The sequence below is a fragment of the Electrona antarctica genome (genome assembly GCF_951216825.1).
Source record: "Electrona antarctica genome assembly, chromosome: 7".
NCBI classification, from domain to species: Eukaryota; Metazoa; Chordata; class Actinopteri; order Myctophiformes; family Myctophidae; genus Electrona; species Electrona antarctica.
This window is the reverse complement of record NC_136812.1, coordinates 39331581-39351580: the sequence shown is the minus strand read 5'-3', so window position 1 is coordinate 39351580 and position 20000 is coordinate 39331581. Positions and strand designations below refer to the sequence as shown.

Here is a 20000-nt window from a genome sequence, read left to right as displayed (position 1 = left end):
GTTTTGAGCTTGTAGATCAGCTATTTTTGCTATATTTGAATTGAAATACTGACTTATTTTTTGCTTTTTTTTATTAGAAACCTGAAAAGTAACCTTTTTATTGATTTTCAAATGGATTTCATTTTAGTTATGATAACTTTATGAACTAAATACAAATTGTACACAAAAAGACAATACTACTAATACTAGTCGTTAAGTACTAGTCCTTTAATACTAGTCATTAAGTATATTTAAAGCAGGTCATGTTTGCATGTTTGGAATTGCAACAGCTGAAATCAATACTATATCAGTATTCTGATATTAACCTGTGGGCCGCATTAAGTGAAGGTGGGGGCCGCATGTGGCCCCCGGGCCGCCAGTTGCCCACCCCTGACATAGAACATTGTACAGCTTCCATGATAAATGTATATAGTATGCATCTTGGTACAGGAATCATTCAATGTTGTTGTGATGAGAAATGTACTTCTATATTGCTTATTATACATACAAAGCTAACTACATCTTTTTAAAACAGTACAATTTCATAATGTTTGCAGGCCAGGTAAATTCTACTGTTGTTGTTTTTTCCTTTTCCAGAAATTGGCGAACAATATGACCACATGACGAACTGTGAGGCATGACGGCATGACGCCAGCAATAACATTATTCTCCCGAGGTCAGAACAACAAACCTGTTCATAACGAGGGTTACAGTACACGCGTAAAACATTTGACACTACAGGATAATCCTATCACGCTGCCTTGGCAGGGTGGCGCGTGACTCATGTCCGTCCAAGGCGGTCATGTATGTCACTGCGTTATGACAGCATCCTCTCCAGTGGAGATGGGGGACCTTATGAACACCAAGCCCAGTGCCAGAAATAGAGCACACGATGATATGTCATCCTGACCCGGTAGTGACCATCACACACCCCTCTCCCCCGAGGACAATTATTGTGTTAGGAGTGCTGTGGAGTTGAGCTTTCTTTCCAGCGAACGCAGCCAAAAGGATGTCAGCCGGTCCGGCCGGGCCGGTAAGACACTGACGTCCCGGAACGCTTTACCTAACGCGGCCTCCGTTTGTTTGGCTGTGGGTTTTGGGACGCTTCACTGGTGGAAATGAATCGTCTGGATATCTCCAGGGAACTGACCCTGCTCCATGACACACTGCGACACACTGATCCCACACTGTGATAAGTGTGATGACAATGATACAACCAGGGGGGTGTTGGAGTCGAGGGGGGGGGGGGGGTGATCCCCTGACCTGTCTGTGTATCTGTTTCTATAGCTCACAAGGTACAGTAGATGGATAGATGCTAGGGGAGTTAACCAACAGTTCGGATCGAACCTCTGTTTTTGGGTCTGTGGATTGGAAAAAAATAAACTTTTGAATGAGTTGAGATGATAACTAATGTCACGTCAATGCAGTAGGGTTCATTCATATGTTCATCCTTTGCATTAGATGAGATTAACTGTTTAGATGAATTCCATGCATTTCTGAAGAGCATTTGAAATTAGTTTTTATACTGTTTCTATCTGGGTTTTTTGTTTTGTTTTTTGATTACACAAATTTCTTCTAGTTTTTAGCATTTATTTAGATTGATACAGTATTTTTTTCACTATTTATTTGGTTACTCTTTAGTAAGAAATGCATGTAAAGTAGTAACAAAACCGAAGATCCACAATTGTGAGTGAATTGAACCGTGGGTGGCGAAGCATATGTTCAACATTAAACCAAGAGCTGTTGGCTTGCATCCTTAATAGATACACATTCAGATCCTCAATGTAAATGTATCCAATCCAATGCCTCAAGACCTCAACCACCAGATCCAGAAACAGCTTCTTCCCCTCAGTCATTATTCTATTGAACTCTTTGTCCAAGAGATAGTTCCCCCCCGCCCCCCGCCCCCCCGTGAAAATCATCTGCCTATTTCTGCATATCTCCAACACATGAATCTGGTCTTGAGACTAGCACTCACTAAATCCAGGTATGACGAAGGTTACGCAACTCGGACGGGGTGTGACTTCACATGCCAAAAGTACCGCACTTAACGCACCCATCTTGCCATTTACAGCATGTATTGGGCAATGATGAAGTATGCACGCACGTACGTTGAGTGATACAAAAGAAGCGCTTCTACATTCCTAACACGACATGTGACATATGGGTCCCATCAGTCAAGGCCATGTAAAGAAGGAAAGGACACAAACGCCACTTTCTTGGTCTGGCAAATCTAGCTGGCATATTCAGCACACTGGGAGTCAGTCTGGAGCTGGAAGCTGGATGGAATGAACTGAAGTCAATAAGAGATCAGGTGGACAGACGTATGAATACAATCCTTGAATGATGGTGACCTCTTTGTAAAAGAATCGGTTCAGGACAATAAAAGAAGCAATATCACACATGTTTTCTGATGCCTTGTTTTGTGATACACTACATGATTTGATTGAGGTTTCTAAATAGCACAGAGTATGTTTCAAACTGTGCAGTCAGTATATGTGCTGTCACCACGAGACCCATTAACGCGATGATGACACATCAAAAAACATTAGATCAGAAAACAACATGTGATGTCTTATTTTCCTAAACCAATTAACTGACAAAAGTTGATATCATTAAAAAAATCTTGTTGTTCATACACTGCTCCCAGGTCATGGTGTAGAACAGCGGTTCCCAACCTTTTCTGGATCATGGTTCCACTTAAAAATCTCCAAATCGTTCACGGCCCACCCATCTTACTACCTACTACATGTAACACGGCAGCCAATTTAATGATTTGAAAGATCATTCAATCGATCGCATCCCATTTTTCAAGGTTTTTAAGGCAAAATTCCACGACATTTTGTTTTTCAGACCTTTATCACTGAGGCTCGTACTGTGTAAATGGATGGATGAATGGATGGATGGATAAATTACATTGTTATGCTGATCACAGAGTTGAGGACTGACCCGTCTCGCGTGCCGTCCATGGCGGCCAGCGGGGACAGGTGGTGGGGGCTGTTGAGCTCTCTGTCCAGTCGGTGCTGCCTGGGCGGGGGCAGGTCGGCGGCGGAGGCCGAGCCGGGGGCGGGGGAGAGGAGCTCCACCGAGGCACCGTGATGGGGGGTGCTGGAGCCAGCGTACAGGCCTGAAAGACAAACAAAGTTAATACCCTAAATGTGCCAAATAAACTCGGGGGCCCCTCGGAGGCTCCGGCCGTCCTCCCTTTGATCCAATTAAAAGCCGCTTCGTGGCGACAGGGTTTTGTTTTGACAACTTCCATCCAATCGGAGTGGCTTTGAAAAAGTACAATGTTCTGTGTTTTTGCGCTGGTTGTAATTTGGGGTACATTGTTTGTGCTGCCATGGGGATTGGACCTTGTCTTTCCTTCAGCTGTTTGTTCTCATGATAGAATAATGGACTAAATCTTTACATGTGTTCACTTTGAACAGTAGGACATTTGAAAGGAGGAATAAGGTTACAGAATAGCCTGTGTGCATGTGTATGTTTTGTGTTTACGTTTGTGTATTATACCCATTTTCCCCTTAGGGATCAATAAAGCTTTATCTAATTTGAATATTATGAACATGTTTGCGTGAGAGAATGTGCATATGTATGTATACAGTATGTGCGTGCCTGCGAGTCAATTTGTCAATTTGTGCATAATATGCGTATGTTTGTCTGCACAATATGCGTGTGTGTGTGTGTGCGTGCGTGCGTGCGTGCGTGCGTGCGTGCGTGCGTGCGTGCGTCTTTGGACCTGCACTTGAAAGTATGCACACAAATAATATATCTGACCTTTCCATCTGAGGCACTGACATTAACAAGACAGTCCAGGTTTTTATTCCACAGATATTACTAAATGTTCCTTCCGAGAGCCATGTGACAAATCACAGTGACATGTGAATGTTCTGTCAGGGGCTGAACATGAAGGAGTCCAGAGCTGGCGTACTCGGCCCTGTTAGGAAAGTAAGAAGTTTAAAACAGCATCTCCTTCCAGTCCTCCACCGCACAGTAAATCTATTACACTAAATCTGCTCGCATCTCCCGTTTATCCCATGATGTCTTTCCCAGCATGCACAGGGACAGCGGTGCGCTGACTGTCCGGGGCAGTTACCGTGCGCCAACAAGGAGAGGAGAAGACAAGGAGGAGGAAGAGGGGAGGAGGAGGAGGAGGAGGAGAGATAGGTGCTCCCGGTTTTGCCGTTGCCACGGCCCAGCTGTGCTCAAGTGGAAGCATGCCGAGTACCGATCTGACAGGCCCCTGAAATGGTTACAAGCCTGATTCATTACCCCCAAATCATCAATCACAGACCGTAAATGGTTTCCCCTTTAGCCCCAACATCTGCTACCAGACCGGCAAAACATTCGACAAATAATGGCCATGATTGCTTCAATTTCATCGCTCGCTTGGCTCAGAGAGACAGGTTCTGGCAGTGCATTGTGTGAGTTAGTGCACGGTTCTCTACTGTCGATCTGTATCTGTACAGGTTGTGATAGAGAAGTTGGATCCATGGAATGGATGGAGCATCTCTAGGAGTTAACTCTGTATGCGGGTGTTCTTGTGATAATGATCTGCTCACCTGTGTGTGTGTGTGTGTGTGTGCGTGCGTGCGTGCGTGCGTGCGTGCGTGCGTGCGTGCGTGCGTGCGTGCGTGCGTGCGTGCGTGCGTGCGTGCGTGTGTGTGTGTTTGAGAAGAGACATTGTGCACAACAGCATGTAAACGTCTGCACTCAAACTGTGATGTGGCCTCCGTCTCAGGTTAATCAGGGAACACTGCTAATTGTGCTCTATAAAACAGAGAGGGGCTTCTCGTAAGTCTAGCTGCGGCCGTAGTTTAAACGCAAAAAGAGCAGACTTATAGCCCAGCAAACAGGAAATGAGCTTATAGCTCTGACTGGAAGGGTGAGTCATTTTCTACTTCACAAGTGCTAATGCTGGGACTGCTGCCCACTCTGCCAGTCCCGTAGCATGCATCCCATTGGCCAGGGAACAAAGCTCAACTCCGCGCAGATGGAGATCATGAATGCCGCTGAGCTGCATCTCTGCTGGCATGAACCCTGAATTACACTGCCCTCCTCTGACGCCCTCTGATCACCTTATGACGAGAGAGAGAGAGAGAGAGAGAGAGAGCTCCTCCGGGCTAGTAGAAACCATCCACAATGTGAGGATTCAAGGGCCTGCTTGACAACCAAAGGGGAGCTGAGCGTATGCAGTCAACGGCGCCTTGTGTTCCAGCAACAATAATATTAGAGAGCGATGGGGCGCCTGGACGAGGCACAAGGCATCAAGCAATGACAGATGTGTTCATAAAATGTGGACACTGCGGGGCATCTCTGGACTTTCAGATTGTTATAGTCTGTTTATTCACCACTCGTTTACAAGCCTTTGTGTCAGTGACTGTTGCGGACGGTTAAATTCATTGTTTAAATTAAATGGAAGTTGAGAGTCATACATGACGTATAAACATTGCCAGATTTCAGCTGTGATTAAGTATTGTTATCATCTGTGCATGGCGAGATCAAAGCTGAACATGGTCCGATGGTTGCCTGCATGTTTAGGAACGCCTTTTGCATCCACTGGCTATGAAATTCAGACCGAGCGGGAGGTTATAGGACTTTCCCCCGATAGTAAACTATCAGAAACAGCCCAAACATCCGAAACGCTAGTACTGATAAGTAATAAAAGACAAGTTTCATCTGTGTCACTTGATTAGACACAGATGGAGGTTAAGGGTCACATGATCAGCGATGATGTCAAAGAGCACTTAATCCAAACCAATCCAACCAGCACAGATAAGACATTAAAGAGAGGTATTCACCCGCTCCACACTGTAAATGCATTTGTACACTAATCTGAGTTAAATTAATAACTTTCGGGGTGGAACCGGTTCAGTTCTTAGTCCATGAGCCATAGCTCCAAAATTGGAATGAATTACGAATTGAGAGGGCAAAACCATACCTATTTTAAATTAGGGTCAATAACCCTTCCACAGTAGTAGCTTTTTCATGTTTTTGTTTTTTTTCTGTTTTGGCATATTTTCCTATATAATGCCTAATTTGCATTATTTAAATGTACAATTTCATGGTGATAACTATTCATACATATTTTACCTATTCACCTCAGTCATGTATCATGGCCTACTGAAAATAACAAAATGTGTGATAAATATGAAAAAGCTATTCCTGTGGAAGGGTTATCATATATGAATTTACTTTTCCAATTTTGGGGCTCTGGCTCGTGGACTAAGAGTGGAACCGGTTGGACCCCGGTGGAAAAGAGGCTACAGTGTGTGCTGTACCTGTGAACCGGTTGGACCCCGGTGGAAAAGGGGCTACAGTGTGTGCTGTACCTGTGAACCGGTTGGACCCCGGTGGAAAGGGGGCTACAGTGTGTGCTCAGTGCTGTACCTGTGAACCGGTTGGACCCCGGTGGAAAGGGGGCTACAGTGTGTGCTGTACCTGTGAACCGGTTGGACCCCGGTGGAAAGGGGGCTACAGTGTGTGCTCAGTGCTGTACCTGTGAACCGGTTGGACCCCGGTGGAAAGGGGGCTACAGTGTGTGCTCAGTGCTGTACCTGTGAACCGGTTGGACCCCGGTGGAAAGGGGGCTACAGTGTGTGCTGTACCTGTGAACCGGTTGGACCCCGGTGGAAAAGGGGCTACAGTGTGTGCTCAGTGCTGTACCTGTGAAGATGTCCTGGCTCAGTCCGGGGGAGCGTCCGTCTTTGCTGTTGTACATGTGCTGTGAGGGGGCGGGGCCGTGCAGGTGCTGGGAGGAAGGGGCGGAGCTGCCCTGCAGGTGCTGAACCGACAGACACTCACTCAGGACGTCCTGCTCCAGGTGGGGGCACGGCCGCAGCTGTCAACCAAAAAGAGACGGAGAATGTGTCGTGTGCAGAAGATAGTGAATTCCTATTTAATTCTATTCATTTGTGAGATTTTAGTGTGTTGTTGTGACCCTGTCAATATATAACTGTACGGCCACCCTTCGTTCTGTAGGGCGGCTGTAGCTTAGCGCTGTAGGTAGAGAGGTCACTGGTTCAGCCTATGTCTGCATGTAGAAGTCTCCCTGAGCAAGACACTTAACCCCACTTAACCCTTAACAGCTCAACTGCTCATCATGACTATCCCAGTGGCCATCAGCTGGGCAAAGGTGAAAGAGAATTTCCCCCAGGGGATTCGATTAACAAACATCTTCCCCAGTAATATTCACTTGGGTTACGGCACCACTACTCGTTCTCTCAACTAGTGCAACTAAAACCAATATAATGTTTCCTGGCATGTCTAAATGAAATTGAGTTTCCGTCCGCAGGTCGTCCTTCGATGGCCTTCTCAAACAAAGTGGCCTAGTTAAAGTGAGCAAAGTGAACCCTCGTTGTCCTGACAAGCTCTCATCTCCCTCCGCCTCCACAACAACCCATCAACCCTTCTAGTGCTACAGTACCCCGTGGTGCTTATTTTCTCCTTTGTCTTCTCTGTTTTGATAATCCTCTTCGGACGTTAATTCAAAACAGTAACTGCAAATGAGAACACATTTCCACCGAGGGATAACAAAACAAAGCATAATACCCCTTCTTTTGAGTCATGCATTTGGCTTATGGGTGTTCTGGGTGGACAACTGGCATTCCAACTCAGAGCCAACAAAAGATTGCTTCTGTTTCTCACTCTGCCAAGGCTAATGGGGACAAGTGAAGACACATTTGGACTGCAGAGTCCATCACACGCCATGCGGCACCACCCGAAAGGGCCCAGCGTCAGTCAGGAGTTATGGGACGACATGTGCCTCGTAGCTCAGCGACAGGCCTTGACCTCTGTTGCATAGATCAGAGTTGGATTACTCTGTAATAAAATGTTACAGTCGCTCAGGTGTACTGTACAGCATGCACACACACACACACACACACACACACACACACACACACACACACACACACACACACACACACACACACACACACACACACACACACACACACACACACACACACACACACACACACACACACACACACACACACACACCAGTGCAGTCCCAACTCCCAACAACCGTGTCTTCCACTTTACACTGGAGATTCCCTTTCAAAGCCACATTGCCGTTAGCGATAGAGGTTGTCCAAGCATGGTGATTTTCTTTGGTAGGAGAAAGGTTGGAATTTTAAGCCGGTGCTCCCGTTTCGAATGGGATCAGTGTATTGAAACGGGGAAAATCAGGTGCAATCAGGCCTTTCAATAGACTGAGTAGACGTCTACCCGTCTACTCAGGTGCTCAGTAGGTTGATTCCTTCCGATTGTGTCGGTTGATCTGTGCAGTTTAATGCATCGCATGCAGCTACTGGAGCTCAGTAGGTGATCATTCCTTTCAATGCAGCCGTAACATCGAACATGCACTGCTCCCGTGCTTGCGGTTATGTTTAGGTTAGGATTAGAGATGCACTGCTCCCGTGCTTGCGGTTATGTTTAGGTTAGGATTAGAGATAGGGATAGTAATTTCGGAACAAGGAACCTTCTGACTAACGACACGGCACCGCTCCAGTAGCTGCATGCGATGCATTAAACTGCACAGATCAACCGACACAATCGGAAGGAATCAACCTACTGAGCACCTGAGTAGACGGGTAGACGTCTACTCAGTCTATTGAAAGGCCTGATTGCACCTGATTTTCCCCGTTTCAATACACTGATCCCATTCGAAACGGGTGGCCAACAAGGGTATAGTTCTCCAGTATAAGGTCTGGAAATGGGACAGTGACAGAGCAAAGGGGCCAGAGAGGGAATCTCTCTATAAACAGTGTCTTTGACATCTGGCTTTAGCTTGAGTACTAGAGTAAGTACAGTAGTGCTGACAACCAATGGCATGGGACTTGATCCTTATAAACCATGCAGCGGTTCTTCAGTCCTGGCGATCAGCGCTGCTGTTTGTTGTCGGTTCTGCCATGTCATTCATCTGGTATTCAGAGTCCAAATGAGCCCTTAACCCCTTACAAAAGCAATATCCTGTACTGTCAACATTCCAGTGCATTATTGAGTGTTACGTTATGTACAGGTTCTCTGATATTGTCTTACATTCTAGTATATACAGACAGTATATTCCACCATGCCTGAATACTAAGGCAGTCAAGCCTGAATCCACAACGTGTGCAACTACTGTATACAGTATAACTCAGGCGTTATGGCACGTTCAGTTCAGGGTGAAAATGTATGTCCTGTAAAACAAACCGCGATATAATGCTGTGACTTCCATGTGGATCCCGGACGTCATGTTGTGATGTAATCGTGTTCCAAATGTGGAGTTACAGTAATTTCCTCTCGATTGACTTAAAATGAACGTTTTAAAAAGTGAAATATTTCAAAAGGTATATCAGTATGTAGGCCTCCTAAACACTGGGGCCCCCCAGGGTTGTGTCCTTTCTCCACTATTATACTCATTATATACTCATTTCTGTCAATCTCACTTTAGTACAGTTATGATGTATAAATTTGCTGATGACACATCTTTAGTAGGTCTTATTACCAACGAGGATGAATCCGACTACCGCAGAGCAGTAGAGGAGCTGGTGAGATGGTGTGAGAGTTACAACTTGATTCTAAACATCTCTAAAACCAAAGAGATGTTCATAGACTTTAGGAAGAAAATCTCGAGTCCCCTCCCCCCCTCTTCATCAATGGGGAAGAGGTAGAAAGAGTCTCCTCCTTCCGGTTCCTAGGGACCACCATCCATGAATCCTTATCATGGGATCTCAACACCAGTCTCATAATAAGCAAATCACACCAGCGTCTCTATTTTCTGCGGCAGCTTAAGAAGTTTAAAGTCAGCCAAACAGCCATGACTCACTTCTATAGGGCCACTATTGAAAGTGTTCTTACCTTCTCCATGCTTGTCTGGTTTGGTCACACAACCTCTCAAGACAAATCAAAGCTGGAAAGAGTAGTACGTCGCGCATCAAAAACCATTGGATGTAGCCTCCCTACACTTTCCTCACTCTATTCCACCAGAATAATTAGGAAGGCAAAAAAAATCATTGCAGACAACTCTCACCCTGCACATTACCTCTTCAATCTCCTCCCATCAGGCAGGAGATATAGAAGCATCAAGAGCTCAACATCTCGCTTCAGAGATAGCACTTACCTCGTAGCCATTAGACATCTGAACTAGATGTATGTATATGTAGCAATATGCATAGTGCACTTTAAAAACAATGTAATTCCCTATGCTGCTGGTTTTTGTATTGTATTGTCCTTTTTGTTTTTGTATCTATGGTTGTCTGTATATGTTGAGTATGAACCAAGACAAATTCCTATCAACTTGTTGACATGGCAAATAAATTCTTGAATCTTGAATCTTGATCTTGAATGTGAGAAATACTCCAATACTTCCTCGGCCCACAGGCCACAGGCAGTGTGCACACTTGCCGCTGATCAGTAAGGGGTTTGTGAGATTAGTCACTCATCCAGTCACTCATCCATTCAATACTCCTTATACTCCCTATATATTGTATAGGGTATAAATTATCACTGATTTGGGCAGCACTACAAAATGGCATAATGACTTGAACGGATAGTGAGGAAGGAGTGGTTTTCGGACCAGCCTGTGAACTCAGTTAGTCGTCTATATTGTATCTGTAACCAATGACTCAAATGTGGGCGAGGTTTCAGCTCAATCACAGGCCCTTTGACTTCCTTTATGAAATACCAGTAAGGGCGAGGGCGTGCTGAAACAACAAACTATTAATCAGATCTCCATATATGGAGCGTGTCTTGAGTGTACAGGGTTTGATGAGGTCAGATCAACATATGGAATGTCAGAACAGGTCAGCTCCATATATGGAGATCTAATAGCCTGATTATCAGACTCTGAGAGCCTCAGTGGAGTGGGCGGGGTCTATGGTCTGGAAACCAGGCTAGAGATCTAAGGGAGGCAGCAGGGGCAGTGTCTTGAGTGTACAGAGTTTGTTGAGGTCAGATGAGGTCACGTCAGATGAGGTCAGATCAACATATGGAATTAATTCTGTATTCGCCATCCATACTGTATATGGAGATCTAAGGGAGCGGGGGCAGTGTCTTGAGTGTACAGAGTTTGATGAGGTCAGATGAGGTCTGATCAACATATGGAATGAATTCTGTATTGGCCATATATGGAGCGTATCAGTAATCACGAGGCGTGACTGACGGACTGACTGACTGACAGGTTTTGCAAGTTTTCATAGTAAACTGCAACCTATGGTCGCAATAAAATATGTGAGTTTGTGGAGGTACTTCTGTGGCCTATACTGGCAGCATACACGTACATACAGTACTCAAAGTTCGTAGCTCCGGACAGACACACACACAGTTGTAGATGGCTAACTTCTTGCAGAGCCAAACCTTAAAAATCATATGGATCTTGAGATCATGAGACACATGGGAACGACGTGGCTTCTCAGACTTCATGTGGCCAGCCTGTGACATCACATCAGTCATCTGTGACATGATATTTGAGTGGAGGTACTTCATTGGTTTACTGTGCACATGAAATTTGGCACTGATTGGGTCCAGCGGTTTAGAACATTAACAGACAGACGGACAACCCAAAAAAAATCCTTTTCTCTTTGAGATTTCTGTTGCTTTTTAATACTGTATTTCTTCAATTGTTATTTCATGTGAACACAGAGAGCAACATACCAAGCAAATTCCTTGTTTGTGTAAACATACTTGGCTAATAAACCGATTCCGATTCCGATCCTAATCGATTAGATGGCTGAAATGAAAAGCAGTTCCACTGGGGTCCCCAGGACTGAGCAATGAGCATGTTTCTCTGTACAGTATCATGTGCAGCCTGTTCCTCACCACATAAGACAGTGATGTAGTTGTTCCGCAGGGAGCTGACATAAAATAAAGGCCAAACTGGACTGGTCTCAGTTGTACTGTATTAGATACGAAAGTAAAATAACTTGAAGACAATTCCCATCCAATCCGTGTATTTTTTTTAAGGCATTGGTGATCCCGATTATGAGGAGCAATATCATCTGAGAATGATAAATGCTCATACATATTTAAGTGTTTATACTGTCATATAGAGTGAAACGTCAAACACATTCAGAACGATTATGCAACCAGGGATGCAACAGAGACTGGAAGCATTGCTATGGAGCTGTCTGTGTACCCAGATAGCCCGCGGGTCGAGGCGTCAGTTACGGGTGACATCGCACCGCAGAGCTTGAGAAGAAATGACAGACTTGAAAAGTCTTGCCTCATCCTCCGTGACCGCTCTAATTAAACTCAGGAGAAAGAACAATTTAAAGAACCATCCTCCAACCATCAATCTCTGTCTACTGTACATGTTTGTGCCTGCAGGCAGCCTGCGTGTCAGATGGCCCATCTGTCTGACACACTGGAAGTCTCTATGCATCAGCCATGTGTCTATCTGGTAGACCCACATGAACCCTATCCAGGGCATGTCATACTACTACTAGGGGGAGCTGAGCTGAAGATAGTCAAACATTATGCGAAAAGTTCGACAAGTTCACTGAGCTTGTAGATCTTTCAGCTAAGCGATTTGGTGTAGAGGGAAAAAGTAGGGGACTGACTATTTGCCCCTGGGGGACCCTGATCAACAAAGTATATGGTTTAAGTGGTTAATCCACCCATCTGCCCAAACATCAAGACATTTGTCCCTCTGTCCTAACGTACACCCTTCCTTCCATCCATCCTTCCATCCATCCTTCCATCCATCCATCCATCCATCACCTTAGAGAATGATCATGCAGCTAACTGTAACCTCTGTTTCCATAGAGTTTGCTCACAACAGAAAATGGAGCGCCTGGTGGCCACAGACCTGACAGTGGGACGAATCATGGATTTGCGAGTGATTTAAATCTTTCTTTTTCTGCCTTTAAGCGCTGGAATGGCAAGGGAACCAGCTTTCATTTGCTGTTTAACACAACAGTCCGACTGACATGAGCTACATTACGACTTGACACGCAGATATGTCACTCAGTGTGTGTGTGTGTGTGTGTGTGTGTGTGTGTGTGTGTGTGTGTGTGTGTGTGTGTGTGTGTGTGTGTGTGCATTTTGTCTTGGAGACCGTTTCCCTGTGAGCGTCTTGTGAACCATTCATCAAATATAATTGGGACTGTGCCTCTCCCCCCAACGCGACGCTGCTCTAACAGTTTTCTCCTCCACGGCTGCTATAGAGAGGGAGAGGGAGAGCGTTTGTTTGACATTTGTCCATAACATCTGGCCACTGGGGTATTCTTGCTCTACAGCTTATTAACAATGCTACATGCGCGCACATGTGTTTCCCTTTACGACGCTAAGCAAAGGAACACATCATCCCCAAGTCTGCCACTATCCAGCCACTTCCACAACAATGAGCCCATTCTCTTGTTATTTACTCGCTCTTCCAGTCGCGGAAAAGAATGGGCTTTTGACCATGAACACGATGAAATGTGGTCAAACCTGATCTATTGTTGGGGAAATGAGTTTCACCACCCCCCCCCCCCCTTTCCAAAACACACACACACACACACACACACACACACACACACACACACACACACACACACACACACACACACGCACGCACACATACGCAAATGCACTCACCACCACCACCACCACCACACACACACACACACACACACACACACACACACACACACACACACACACACACACACACACACACACACACACACACACACACACACACACACACACACACAAACAATTAAAGCAAGTGGACAGAGCAGTGAAGAATAAGTACCAGAGAAGTAATTATTACACCTACTGGCCTATTTGTAAAGCTTATGGTCTCAGTGTTGACGTTAATCAGCTCACGCTGCGACAGACAGAGCAGTTTATTTTGTTCCTGTCCTCATTGAGCCCTCCCCCCTCCCTGAGCCCCCCCCCCCCCCCCTCCCCCCTCCCTGCCTCTGTCTCTCTCTCCTTCTCGCTGCCTCTTTCACACTCTGGTAACTTACCTTCCTACGCACCTGCTGCTCTTTGGCAGAGTGGATCTTGACGTGCTTGCGCAGGGAGCTGGGGTCCGTGTAGCGCTTGGTACAGCCAGGGATCTGACACGCATACGGTTTCTACAGAGACACAGGAGTACGCTATGTTATACATCAATGTATAGGCTTTCAAATGTAGTCGGTCAGTTTAACCACTAAAGCCCTAATACATAGTTTGTATTACGACGAATAGTGAAAATAGCAGAGCTACACACTCACTGCGTGTCGCAACGCAACGCGCCATGATTGAGCTTGTAGATTTACTATGTTTGCTCTTTTTGTTCCTTCCTTTTTATTTCAACACTTTGGAACATTTTATTCTTGAATAGGGATGCCAGGTTGGCCAGTGTAAGCAGTACAAACATCAGCAGATCAGCTATCGCAATAAAACAAATGTTAGTTAGATCATAAAGTCAATGTGTGAGTTATAAGCACAACAGTCAGGTCAACAGAATACAGAACGCGCTGGAAAATAAATGTTTGAATGAGTCCAAAGATAGAATCCTACCTTTCAGCTGAGAAAGGCACAGTAAGAGGAAGAGAGCAAGTAGGAAAAAGAGAAAAAAAAGACAAAGACAGTAAATTATAAACATTTCAAGGAAGAGGAATTTCATACAAGAGTCCCACTGAGATAATTTTCACAGCTTGCTTCCCATTTCTGATTTTTCATTTTTTTAATACAGGATTTCATATTTCACAGACGACAGACGTTTTTTCCCCAGTCTGACATTTCATTTTTTCTCCAACTCCTTGTCAAACCCCACCTACTTGGGACACATGATATCAGTATTACCATTGATTGATAGCAGTAATACAGTGTATTTTAGGAAAATGCTGACATGATGGACCAAGGAAATTCCACTAGGAGCTCAGAGATGTCACAGGAAAACTATCTTGTTTCTGAATACTTTTTCAACTTAAAGCAGACATGTGAACAAAACCAGAAAAATAAATTGGAATGTTGCAGACCAACAACAGTGTGATACTTTATCTGGGTCTTCTGAGGATGCTCAGTAATTCTCGTGTGTATGTGCGTGCGTGCGTGCGTGCGTGCGTGCGTGCGTGCGTGCGTGCGTGCGAGTGTGGCTGCGCGCGCGTTTGGGGGCCAGTAATGTAACCGGAATGACACGTATAAAATGGTCACACAGACTAAAGTAACAGGAATGACATTTGTAAAACGATTGCACTGTCATGGACTTTCCTCGTCGTTTCAAGTTCCTCGCATTAACCAAGCAAATACAGCGCGCGGCTCGCTGACGGGGGGATTTTCCCCTCACGCCATCTTTTTTTCATCCTCAGGAATATAAGGTAGCCATTAAAATGTAAGGGGATACGCGTCTTTATTAGCCCGGCCTCCGTACCCTGGCCTTTTCTGTAAATAACACATTGTTATTGCAAGGCGTTCTCAGCGCCATTCACCTACGCCATGTTTGTTTTTCTAAGCAACGCACCCCAATACAGTGCAGGACCCGTAGGGGGTGGGGGGTGAAACACAACTTCTGTCTAGAATACATTTCATTATATTTTTAAAATGATTTTGCCCTCAAGTGTTTCTGGCAAGGCAGGGAGGCGGCTATAGGCACGCACAACGAACCAAGGCCCTAACACAGGGTGTTAATGTGAGGCCGTATCGTATGCATCAGGGACTCTGATTGGCTGTATCGTTTGGCCTACTGTGGAAAGAGAGGGCAGAAGTCAGAGGTGTAAGAAATATACTAATGTGTTTCTTTTCTTTTCAAAATCTTTTTATTGCAATTTTCAATAATATAAATCTCAGAGAGCTCAGGGCAGACAAATAATGGAAAGACTATATGTTGTTGAGCAAAACATTCCCCTCCCAGACAAAAGAAAAAAACATTTTCTCCCCTTCAAGACCCAATTTAGTAAAGCCAATTCCCAATTCCCCAGCCTGCTAACCTCCTGCTAACCCCCACAATAAGTCATAATCCACCACTCCTGAATGAAGTGCCTGGTGCTGGGAGTCTGGTGCAATGCACAGGTCCTGGGCCTGGTGAGAGCAGGAGTGGACCTGGTGAGACCTAGGAGGGGCCCGGACAGGAGTCAACCCACAGAGCCTAGTCCTTCCACGCACCAGAATCTGCTTCCCTGATGGACTGATCGAGGGTAGCTACTGGGACGTAAATCGGGATTTGATCAACCCCGGCTGAGTCGTCTGATACATCACTGAGGATACGTCCCAGGTGCATCCATGCAATGTATTTTTAGTTATTGGGAGGGTGAAGATAGCCCCGGGTCTCCTCCGATACCCGGGCCATCAAGCCACCACCTTCTTTTCACCTGACAGTGAAAGGTTTCAAGCATTATGTTATACTTTAGCTATTGAAAAATAGCAGATCTACAATTCACTAGGGGGGCGTAACGCATGTGGGGGTACATGCCATCACCCCCACTTCTTCCCCCCCTGAACAGGCACCCTGACCGTTTGTGGGGATCATCACTAATGTGTTTCTGAATTAAAGAAAAAAGATTCTGACAGAGAAATAAGTCATCAAAGGCTAATCTACGCAGTGATGCTAGTAGTTATAAGTAATAAGTAGTTAATTATTTGAATTACAAGTTATATTAATATATTTGTTTTGCTAGTAGATCTGTTATTTGTTGACAACCTCCTACTATGGCGCTTGACTGTGCTCCTCTCCTCTAGCTGGATGCATGCATGCAGAGAAAAGAGAGAGCTTTTCTCAGTGAAAAACTGAGACGTGCTATAATCATATCAGCTGGACATAGAGTAGAGCCGTTTTGTTATACAAGATGTCATATCAGTTAAATACAGATATAATATAAAGCTATATAATATGTGAACCATTAATACTGTGCTTTGCTTTAAGGGTGCAACAGTGAATCAAACTAATTGATTAAAGGAGAATTCCATGCTAGAAGGCTTTCTTACCTTTATTTGTAGTTGTTACGTCCCCACCAAAGAGGTCCAGGTGTTATTTTGTGCAAAAGCGCATTATTGGCTATTTCCCCTACCATAAGCCCTCAATGAATTGCATTGAATTGCGTTGAATTGAATGGGGCTATGGGGTGTTATGCTAATTCTCTTATTTCCATCGCTCAAAAATCTATATTTTTCTCTTCATAATGTAAATAGTATCACGAGCGGCACACTTTACTACTTATTTCGATGGAAATAAGCAAATTAGCATAAAAACCCAACCCCCATTGAGGGCTTATATTAGGGGAAATAGCCAATAATGCACTTTTGCACAAAATAACACCTGGACCTCTTTGTTGGGGATGTAACAACTAGAAATAAAGGTAAGAAAGCCTTCTAGCATGGAATTCTCCTTTAAATACAATTTTAATAGAATCTAAAAATATAAATCGCCAAAAATAGCAGATCAACAAGCTCACAGTGGATCTGCTATTTTTTTCAGTATTGTTATGCAACACCATCATACGACATAGTATAAAATTGTTCTTAAGTGGTTACTGGTTAGTCAGACTAATAAATATTAGTCAATTATAAAGCTATTTTTTTTCGCAGTTATTGTTGATATCATGATATCAAAAACAGCAAAAGTAGCAGATCTACAAGTTCAAAACTCACAGCTTTGCACCACATTCCGATCTTTCAGATCTGCTATTTTTGATACTTTTGTGTGACGCTGTAGTATGATTAAGTAGGCTTAGTAGGGCGTTATTATTAACACAAAGTTAAGATTCCGAAGTAATCAATAGAATAATCATCACAATGAAGATCATCGATAGTTGCAGCTCTACTTTGCTTACAAAGTAGAATTTAATGTGCTCTCATGGTAATTTCATCCATATTTCTTAAGACATAAGAAGCACATTGTAGTGTTTGTGGGAACAAACACACACAACATTGTTCTTTTTCACGAGAAAAGCAGAAGCTGCTTCACTTGTGAGCGTTTAGCAGAACCAACCACAACGCTTTGGCACAGCCAAGACATGTCATCCAAACAGACATCACACACAGCTCTTAAACCAGAACAAGCGTATTATGTGTGTGTTAACAGTATTGTTGTATATACACTCACTATGAGATGTTGGTTTTCATCTAAATAACTTGTAGGTTCTAGAATAGATGAACAATAACAGCAGGTTTAATGACTTACAAAGGGATGTAAAAAGTACATTTATTTTTGAAAGGTACTACATGGTGTGCCCAACAGTAAATTATAGGTAGTCGATTTAAATTGCAAACACCTCATTTATACTTCAGCACTCTTCTTGAGTTATACTTATTTAGTCTTAATGCTATAACGCTAGCAGCTGCTGGTCATTGTAGGATTGGGGATCACAGAGACAGGAGGATTAGCATCAGTGGTGAAAGTATAACTAAGTACAGTTAAGTACTGTACTTGTACAATTTGGAGGTGCTTTTACTTTACTTGAGTATGTTTATTTTTCAGACTAACCCTTCATACTTCTACTCCACTAAATATGAGGCAAATATTGTACTTTTTACTCCTCGACGATAATTAGCCCTTCGCTAAATCCCACCCCAAAAAGCGATTGTCCAATGCCAATCCAAATAGTTTAGCTACTGTTGCTATGCAGGTCAAGCTTTCGCCACGTCAATGTTATTTTGCATGGCTTTGTTGTTGGACATTTACACGTCGGGAAAGTTACACGACTGACCCACCCAGGTGATGGCAATAATAGGCTACTAATGACTGTAGTCTTTACCGTGCAACATGAAAACTCCTGGCTGTCGTTAAAAGTAGATTTCTGTCATTTCCTCGTATTTCTAGTTTATTTAAATAATGTCATGCACATTTGCCCAGTGCATAGCCTACTGCAGGCCTGGTTGACTAGAATTAGAAGACATTTTGAAGGTTTTGCTTCTGAAATGATCCATTATTTTAAGAAATCCCCTCATTTAACATGCATGTCAATGGGTGAGAAGGACAGCTTGACCTGTCTCTTCGCTGCTAACGTGCCTATTGGACAAGGACGGGTTGGGGAGGGACTTAGCGAAGGGATAGGTTTAGGGTCAGTTTACTTTAAGCTAGTTTTCTGTTTCGATTACAAAAAAAACATTCATTAACCAATTAAGCCCTATTTTATACTTTATCTATTAAAAAATAGCCGATCCTGTGCTTAGGCAAATTTCTAAACATTTAGAAAATTGAAGAAAACCGGTGAAATACTGTAGGCCAGTAGCTATTTTTTCTTTGGTACTTAAGGTGTATTTTGATGCCAGTACTTTTACTCAAGTAAACGTTTGAATATTACTTGTAACAGAGTATTTCTACATTGTGTTATTGTTATATTTACTTAAGTATTAAAAAAAACCATCAGAGTACTTCTTCCACCACTGAGTGAGTAGAAGCAATAGCTGACTCAAGCTTTCCTATGCTTCCCTTTCCACAGGTTGGAGGAACAGGCAGCGCTCTGTCTGTGGTGAGCCAGTCCCCGGATGCAGTCCAAGTGTGTTAGGGCCCGAGCTGTGACTCCAGCCTAATGGAACTGATCATTTAATGATCTGTGGTGTGTCACAGGTGGTGTGGGGAGAGTGAGAACGCCACAACACTCACCCACTGACAGCTAACAAATTGAAGTGTAACACAGTCGAGACATGGAAATGGGCACTGGGGCGTGGAATTAAGCGCTTGCATCTTGTCTCTGCGTGCGTGCGTATGTGCATGCGTGTGTATGGGGGTGGGTGGTGGTGGTGGTGGGTTTAGCACTATGGGTGTTTTACATGAAAACACATGTGTTCATGCACACACACGCACAGCGCAAAAACGCACGCGCCAGGCACCAGGGAAGGGCTGGGGTCAATTCACATCCAATTCAGTCTATTTAAAAATGTAAAAAGCAACCTTCATTCTCAATTAGTTTCTGCACTGGTTGTGTATAAGACCTTTCCAGCCTTCTAAGGGCAACATTCTTTCAATAGTTGAAATGAAAATGCACTCTCACCATTGATTGAATTGAAAGTGAAAAAAAACTGGCCTTGATACACATACGGTACATATGCAACACCACACGCACGCATGCACACACACGCTCGCGCACACACACGCTCGCGCACACACACACGTACGCACGCAC

General features: G+C 44.2%; 1 protein-coding gene across 1 annotated transcript in view; it reads right to left on the bottom strand.

Annotated features, from left to right (window-relative positions):
* Positions 1–20000, bottom strand: part of glis1b (GLIS family zinc finger 1b) — a 112818-nt gene that overhangs the window by 15097 nt on the left and 77721 nt on the right. The window contains 3 exon segments of the mRNA XM_079505511.1: positions 2929–3106; positions 6646–6820; positions 13920–14030. Coding sequence (XP_079361637.1) covers positions 2929–3106; positions 6646–6820; positions 13920–14030 — 464 coding nt within the window.